Source organism: Saccostrea cucullata, unplaced genomic scaffold (assembly GCF_032062105.1).
Source record: "Saccostrea cucullata isolate Sc308-1 unplaced genomic scaffold, CSIRO_AGI_Scuc_v1 ctg797, whole genome shotgun sequence".
Lineage (NCBI taxonomy): Eukaryota > Metazoa > Mollusca > Bivalvia > Ostreida > Ostreidae > Saccostrea > Saccostrea cuccullata.
The window spans coordinates 71,667-80,104 of record NW_026941714.1 but is presented as its reverse complement, the minus strand read 5'-3'; the positions used below and the strand labels follow the sequence as shown (position 1 = coordinate 80,104).

Below are 8,438 nucleotides of genomic sequence, written 5' to 3'. Positions count from 1 at the left end.
GCTTCCTATATTTAACTTCTTCTAATTCTCACATATAGTAAAGTTGCCACTTAAAGGTACAAAATGATACAAAAAGTAAAAGTTTTGATCGTTTACTAAGAGAGAAATAACACTTTTTACGGATTTTTGGCTCAAATCTGTACTTAGATTGGAAGCATTTAAAAGCCAACATAGTTCTAGTATGTGTGAAAAATCTTATTTATTTGATATATTTTGAAACTTTAGTCCCTTATTATTAATTTAACTTACATTTGAAAATTCCATCTAGTCTTTGATTGCGTAAAAATTATAACTAAATTCAATTTCCTATAATAATTTTGAGAGGCAGAAAATAAGATCTTTTCATACGCCACCATTCCGCCAAAATATAGTCTCTGCTAGTTTTCAAACACTGTTTATCATTTCTATTTAAAATTGTATAATTGTGATGAGGAAAGAAAAATATGGTCTTTTAAATCTTTTACATTTAAATATATAAGACATATCAACAAATTTACTTTGAATATTCCATCTAGTCAGAAACCAGAGAAGAATCCTACCTTAAGTATCTTTTTATCTTTAAGTATTTATTGGCTTACAATTATCAAACTTTGTGAGTTGATGCATCTTAAATTTTCGGAGAGTGACGACCAAAAAGTAGGTCACGGTGACCTACTTTTGTCATTTTATGGCTTTATTTAAGTATCTACGGTACTTATTGGCTTAGAATCATTAAACTTTGTGAGTCGATGCATCTTGGGTTTTCGGTGAGTGATGAACAAAAACTGTGACCTACTTTTTGACATTTTATGGCTTTATTTAAGGTATCCGATCCACAATTCGCCTCTATGAAATCGGCCGACTTCGGAACATGTCGTACAAGATCGGAAAACTAAACGTTCCATATATTTTTTTTTTAATTTACAAAAATACATTATTTATATTATTCTAAGTAAACGTTGAAACGTATGAATATGACTATGAAATAATCCAAGCTTTAAATTTAAAAATAACGCGCACGAGAATTCTCGAGACTGTCAATTTCCGTCATGGCGCCAGTGAAAAGAAGACGGAACAAACTCGGGCGGTTCAAAAGTCAGCCGGGAATACAGCCAAAAGTCAGTGAAAACAAAAAGAAAAATGTGATCGAAGAACATAATTATACATCAGAACATATTTGTACAAGTTTCAACGGCTGTGATGTATGCTGTCCAGGGCTAAGTAAGTTGAATGCAGCGAAGAAAATCAACACGAACAGTTTGAAACTAAAAGGAAGACGTATTGTGGAATTTAACATACTCATTGAAGGTCTTGCGAACTGTAAGAAATGTTTTTGTGGTCCTTTATTTCTTTCCCCTCAAACAGTAAAAGCAGAAATGAAAGTGGGACTTTCGGGGTATTTATATGTGCAATGTACCTACTGCGGTAATGTAAACAGAGTACCCTATGGGAAAAAACAGAAGAAGGTAAAAGGCAAGAGAGGAATGCCCAGCTTCTGCGTGAATACTAAACTCGGTGCAGGTAGTTATTGTTTATATATTTACTATATTATTATGTTTATTCACCAATCAAGGGCCCACGGGGGGCATGAACAATTTTTACAAAATGATAACATTGATTACAATTCTATATTAAGGATAATGTAACATGACTAGTGATTAAGTTTATAAAATTAAACAAAGTGAGCCAAGTTTCTTGTGATTTTTTTTACACTAGGATATAAAACTTCCATGTAGATAGATGGGTTTCTTATAAATTTATGAATTTCTTTTTGATAGCAATGATTGATTCAGTTGGTGGTCCACAGAGGATGAACAATTTTCTTGCAACACTCAATCTGCCAACAATTAATAATAAAAACCTTAAAGTTATGGAACGCAGAGCTGGTGAGATGATTGAGAAATTTGCAGATGAAAATATGAGAAATGAAAGTCAAAAGGCATTCAGAGAGGAAATGGGGTATGTATACTTGTATAAAATGTTATTATTACTAATGAAAGCATACTTTTGAATATTTATCTTCCTTTTATTTAATTTTTTGATGACTTTTTAAAATTCATTATATGTTTGGCTAATTTCAGAGAAGTTGCAGCACAGGAGATGGATTCAAATGCAGATTTTTATGATAAAGAACTTGGTGTCGCAATAATTGAAGATGAATTTGAAGGGTAAATATTTGAAGTTCGAGCATATAATATATTTGATTGAAAGAGTATATACTGTTTCCCAAGAATCATTTTCTTTTTTATTTTTAAAATCCATATGTTATTTGTAGAGATCCATCACTCATTGAAAAATGCAATATGGGAGCATTTGATTTACTGACTGAGAGGTAAATAAATCTGTATTTCAATTTGGGTACTATTTTAGCTGATAGTCACATACATCAAGAACCTATATAATATGTCAGTTGTAACCATGCTTTCAGTAATAGTGCATCCCCTCAACTTCCTGCCAAACCAATGCCAGTAGTGAAAAAAGTTGGTGTTGACAGAACTGCATCAGCCAAAACAAAAAAGAAAATTATATTCCCCTCACAGACACGATCAGGAATGACAGTAGCAGCTGATCATGCTTGGCAAAAGAGAGGTTATGACAGCTTAACAGGTATTTTGTTGAAACTATTCCAACATTTGTATAATTAATTATAATGCTTATGTAGATATGGGCTGTAACAAAATCATGTATTTCTTTGTAATAGGACATACTTACCTGATAAGTAAAAGGAACAAAGTATTAAAGACAGTTATCAAGCATCGGTCATGTGCAACATGCAAATGGTGGAAAAGAAATAGGCCAGGTCAGAGAATAAGGTCTCACAGATGTGTTTGGAACCACCGAGGCAGTGCTAAGATGATGGAGAGTGAGGCTGGACTACTTGCACTGAAAGAAATGACCAGTCAAGGTACACCAGTTGAGATTATTGAAGGTGATGGGGATAACACTCTAATCGCCCGTCTAAAGAGTCAGTGTGGTCTGTCAGTTGTGAAAAGACTTGACAAAAATCATTGTGTTAAAAATATTATAAAAACTTTTTATGAACTTCGCAATTCGAAAGTGGTCAAAATTTCCAATCAGGTCATACAGCATTTAGCAAAGTGCATCAAATACATATTTGCGAAGAATCAAGGTGATGAAGAGGGAATGCGAGAAAATTTGGTAGCATTGGTTCCACATCAGTTTGGTGACCACAGCAAATGTCATGGGAGGTTTTGTGGGTATAAACGTAAACCTAATGAAACTTACATTCATAGAAGTTTGCCATATAAAGTACCGTTGCAGGATCCATTGTTACGTCATAGTCTTGATGAAATTTTTGCTCCAATCATTGCCAAAAGTGCTTCATATGTAGAATTAGGGTCAAGTCAGGCATGTGAACATGCCAATAGAGAGACATGTCTTAGAGTTCCGAAGCATCTCCATTATGGCGAAAGTGAGAGTTTAGATTTTAGAGTGAAAGCAACAGCAGCATATATTAATGAGGGTAGAAAGTACTTGTCAGAGGTATATTGTTCATGGTTCAGTTCTTTCTTTTCTGTTGTTTATTGAAATTTCTGGTGATACAAGTTGGAATTTTGAAAGGTACTTCTGTTCTTGTTATTTCTTGTTGGGATTAGTTGAAATGTTGACATTTGTTAATTTTCTTTGTTCTGCCATTCTGCGTTTACTTTTTCAGACACTAAAGATCTGGTATTGTTGAAGCACTAATATAATAACTTCTATTTATTACATGTTTACAATTACTGGGAATTTCCGGTAGGATATTACTTATGTGATAAATGTTTGATACAACATTTTGATGAAGTTACAACATATTTTCTGCATTTTTATCAAAATAACAATAAGACTCAAAAATAGGACACTAAGAATTTGTTGGGAAATAAAGATCATGACTCATGAGAAATTAAATTTAATCTATAAAAATTTACTACAATAATGTTGTGAACTCAAGTATTTTATTTTGTAATACATACAGACTTTCGTCAACAATGACCTGTCTCCTGGACACTTCTCCGAGTCCTATGCAGAGAAGATGGACGCTGACAGGATCAAGAGGATGGAGCGGGCCAGGTTACCAGAGAGAAAGAGAAGAAGGCTGACGTTGAAGGAAGAGAGAGCAACCTCAAAGGGAGGAAATGAAGCAATGGAAGGATTGTCCTATCAGTCTGGTTTGTCATTTTTCAGATGCAGAAATTTTCACAATTATTTTAGTATGTACAGTGTACAATATAAAAACATTTTTTTTTGTTTTAGAAATAGGACTTTCTGTCAATGATAAAGAAGATATAGAAAGTATCCCTGAGCCTGTGCCAAAACCAAGCTTTTGCTCCTCCACAAAGTTGAAGCACTGCCCTTCACCAAATGTTGTCATTTTAGATCTGGAAACCACTGGCCTGAGTAAATATTTTTTTAAAAATATTTATTTAAAATACTCTATGTAATCAGATAAGATTGGACTACCATAAAAATTTGCATCCATATTTTTTTTCAGTTCAGCATGGCATTGTGCCCCACATCACCCAGATTGCTGCTGTAAATAGGAATACAAAGGAGCAGTTCTCCAGATATGTGGCTCCAGACCTGCCCATTACACCAATGGCGGAAAAGGTCACCAACATAACCTGGAGTGGTGGAGTTCTATGTTACCGTGGTGAGCCAGTTGATTTTGTGAGAGTAAAGTCGGCACTGGAGGATTTCTTGGAGTGGTTAGAGAAATTTCCCAGCATAGTAATGGTAGCACACAATGGCCGAACATTCGATTTTCGAGTATTATGCAGGGCATTTCATAGATGTGGTTTGCAAGAGAGATTTTGCTCTAATGTTGCAGCATTTTGTGACTCGCTTACTCTTTTCAGACAAAAGTACCCTAAACTTGATAAGTATAAGCAAGAATTTCTGGCACAGCATTTTTGTGGTCATACTTACAATGCCCATAATGCTGTTGATGATGTTGTCATGCTAGATGAAATTATTGAAGCAGGACTTATCTCTGTTTCAGACTTTAAAAAACATTCGTATGATACAGATTGCCAATTTCTTCAAGAAGAATTTAATTCTTGTAAATCAAAAAATGTTGCTTCACTTCGCCCTCTTATTGGTGAAAAAGTAATGAAATCCTGCACGGTAGAAAATATTGCTGGATCTGGACTGAATCTGGGTCATTTGAGACTGATATTCAAGAGAAGTGGTGAAGATGGACTGGTTAATGTGTTTTCTATGAAAAATAGTTTAGGGAAACCAAGAGTCACATCAGACAAAAAGGTGTTGGGAGAATGTATTCCAAAACTGTGTGCATATTTTAGCAAATGATATGTTATTATGTTTAAAATTGTAAAATAGCTTAGGGAAGCCAAGAGTCACATCAGACAAAAAAGTGTTGGGAGAATGTATTCCAAAACTTTGTGCATATTTTAGCAAATGATATGTTATTATGTGTAAAATTGTAAAATAGTTTAGAGAAACCAAGAGTCACATCAGACAAAAGAGTGTTAGGAGAATGTATTCCAAAACTATGTGCATATTTTAGCAATTGATATGTTATTATGTGTAAAATTGTATAATCAACGTCAAATGTCCATTCAAGCAATACAAACTTGGAACAGAGCAAACATTGATATATTAATATTTTAGACAGATATTTCTATGATTTATTAGCTTGAAATTTGAGAGAAATACATTTAGTGTTGTGAAAATATCAGGTTGAAACCGTAGAAAATTTGTTTACTTTACTTTCTCGAAAAGTTGCTTATGAGTTATCTCCCTTTGTGAGTTGTTGCCCCTGATGACCTATTTATTTTTAACTACTGTTGCTGCCCTATAGATTAAACACAAAAGAAAATATTGCTTCCAGTTATATAAGAGAATTATAAATTATTCAAATTAACCAAAATTGTTAATTTTTTAACGTCCAAAAATGTGGGTTTTTTTGTATAATTTCACTTGCAGAAATTGTAAATGTTGAATTTTTTTTTTGTTTTTCATGTATTTATATATAAATGATAAAATACAACAGGTATTTAAATTGACTTTTATTGTTTTTAATACATTTCTGTCATTTTATGAATGCTGTGAATCAAATTTTAAAAATTTTGAAAACATCCAGAGTTATCTCTCCTTATGAGTTATCACCCTTGATGACCTAGTTTTTGTATCCCCCATGGGGTGATCATCAATACTCAATAAATAAATCATATGCTTTCCATGTATCAATTTTTATTGAATTATGGATCGGATACCTTAAGTATCTCCGGTACTAATTGGTTTAGAATCATCAAACTTGGTAAGTTGATGCATCTTGGGTTTAAAGGAGTTTTTTCCTTGGAGCAGGGGTATGTCCGGTGTTCCTAAATCTCATATTTCCGGCCTCATTTACCAGTCCATCTACCTTAATAGCGTAGTCAGCCACATAGATATCTAGATTTCTATTCTTACTTATATATTTTGGGTTTGAAGATGAAAAGAGAGGTTTGCCATCATCATCAAACTGAATTGTTTGTTTCTCCATTGAGTCACAGTAACGGACAACTTTTGATTGTTTGAAATCATTACTGTACATGACAACAAGAAAATCACCAGAAGAAGACATGCAGAGATTTCAGAGATTAGTTTGATCACCGTCTCAATCTCTTCATTTTCACGATGTTTACAGATATCTGTTTATGATCAACATAAACAAGATGACCGTCTTTTGTTACTGCTATGTCCGTTGGGGCATTTCCTGATTTAGTTGGGATTGACTTTAGTACTAAACCTTCATTGATATTAAATAGCTTCATGGTTTTCTCATTTCCTCTCGTCCATATTTCTTCATTATTATCCATACATTTTATTGCCATGCATTGTAGTGTTTGTTAACGAAGGGGTAACCTGCGTCACTTTTCAGAGTAACCAGTGGACTCATCCAAGGATGCTTTGTCGGCGACTGTATGACAAAAACATTTAATATTCCCGTATGTCAGACCTGTTCGTCATATTATTAGCTCACCTGAAGCGAATTTGTCCGTTGTCTGTCGTCATTGTTGTCGTTGTTGTCGTCGTAAACTTTTCACATTTTCATCTTCTCCTCAAGAACCACTGGGCCAATTTCAACCAAACTTGCAACAAGGTATCCTTGGGTGAAGGAAAATCAAGTTTGTTCAAGGGAAGATAATTATGAATTAATGAGAAATTAATGGCATGTTTTAAAAATCTTCTCAAGAACCACTAGGCCAGGAAAGATAAAACTCAAGTGAAAGCAACCTCTGGTAATCTAGTTTCAAGGTTGTTCAAATCATGAGACCCGGGGGTAGAATGGGGCCGCAATGGGGGTCAAAGTTTAACATAGGAATACATGGGGAATATCTTTAAAAATCTTCTTCTCAAGAACCACTGGGCCAGGAAAAATGAAACTTATGTGGAAGCGTCCTCTGGTAGTGTAGATTCAAAATTGTTCAAATCATGACCCCCAGGGGTAGGATGGGGCCACAATGGGGGGTCAAAGTTTAACATAGGATTTCATAGGGAATATTTTTAAAAATCTTCTTCTCCAGAACCACTGGGCCAGTAAAAATGAAACTCATGTGGAAGCATACTCATGGAGTGTAGATTCAATTTTGATCAAATCATGACAATGCTGGGGTATGGTAAGACCATGATGGGGGGGGGGGGGAGTATAACATAGGAATACATAGGGTAAATCTTTAAAAATCTTTTTCTCCAGAACCACTGCGCCAGGAAACATGAAACTTATGTGAAAGCATCCTCAGTTAGTGTAGATTTAAGATTGTTCAAATCATGACCCCAGGGATAGGATGGAGCAAAAATGGGGGAGGGTCAAAGTTTAACATAGGAATAAATAGGGAAAATATTTCAAAAATCTTCTCTCCAAGAACAAGTTAGCCAGAAAAGATGAACGTCATGTAGAAGCTTCATCAGGTAATGCAGATTCAAGTTTATTCAAGTCATGACCCCAGGGGTAGGGTGGGGCCATTATGATGGGTCAGGGTTCAAATTTTGATATAGGAATACATAGGAAAAAAGTTTTAAAATCTTCTCAAGAACAGCTGCAAAGCCATCGTTGATCATATTTATATATAAGCATCCTCATGTGGTGTATATTCAAGTTTGTTAAAATCATGATTCCACTTGAACCCACTTTATTATCTAATTTTTTCGATACTTAACTGATTTTTGCTTTTAGTTTTACATAGCCAGAGCTCATGTGAGCGATGTGACCCTGGGCCTCTTATTTATTTCGTTTCTTGTTATCATAATTTATCTTAAGCTAACTTTAAGTAACTGTTTTCATTGATTCTATAATCGTCTAGAATTAGGTCAAGAAAGCCGTTCTGATTAAAAGAAATATCGATGTGTAAACTTTTTCTTGAATTTGTTCTCGTCCAATCAAAATACAAGAAATCAATACGAAAAGTAAGATTGGAATGATAATGAAACGAATCTATTTGTTAATATACAGCATT

General features: G+C 34.2%; 2 protein-coding genes across 2 annotated transcripts; both read left to right on the top strand.

Annotated features, from left to right (window-relative positions):
- Positions 1-1,038: 1,038 nt before the first annotated feature.
- Positions 1,039-4,100, top strand: LOC134258284 (uncharacterized). The gene is made up of 7 exons (XM_062740811.1): positions 1,039-1,500; positions 1,758-1,938; positions 2,061-2,147; positions 2,255-2,311; positions 2,408-2,586; positions 2,681-2,884; positions 3,956-4,100. The coding sequence occupies exons 1-7, from the start codon at positions 1,356-1,358 to the stop codon at positions 3,970-3,972; spliced, it is 870 nt and encodes a 289-aa protein (XP_062596795.1). The 5' UTR covers positions 1,039-1,355; the 3' UTR covers positions 3,973-4,100.
- Positions 4,013-5,289, top strand: LOC134258289 (uncharacterized). The gene is made up of 3 exons (XM_062740815.1): positions 4,013-4,148; positions 4,234-4,377; positions 4,472-5,289. The coding sequence occupies exons 1-3, from the start codon at positions 4,013-4,015 to the stop codon at positions 5,287-5,289; spliced, it is 1,098 nt and encodes a 365-aa protein (XP_062596799.1).
- Positions 5,290-8,438: the final 3,149 nt, after the last annotated feature.

Coding starts and splice junctions, on each gene's coding strand:
- LOC134258284 (XM_062740811.1), top strand. CDS start 1,356: ATGAAAGTGGGACTTTCGGGGTATTTATATGTGCAATGTACCTACTGC. Junction 1,939..2,060: donor GCATTCAGAGAGGAAATGGG/GTATGTATACTT, acceptor GGCTAATTTCAG/AGAAGTTGCAGCACAGGAGA. Junction 2,587..2,680: donor AGGTTATGACAGCTTAACAG/GTATTTTGTTGA, acceptor TCTTTGTAATAG/GACATACTTACCTGATAAGT.
- LOC134258289 (XM_062740815.1), top strand. CDS start 4,013: ATGGACGCTGACAGGATCAAGAGGATGGAGCGGGCCAGGTTACCAGAG. Junction 4,149..4,233: donor AGGATTGTCCTATCAGTCTG/GTTTGTCATTTT, acceptor TTTTTGTTTTAG/AAATAGGACTTTCTGTCAAT. Junction 4,378..4,471: donor TCTGGAAACCACTGGCCTGA/GTAAATATTTTT, acceptor ATTTTTTTTCAG/TTCAGCATGGCATTGTGCCC.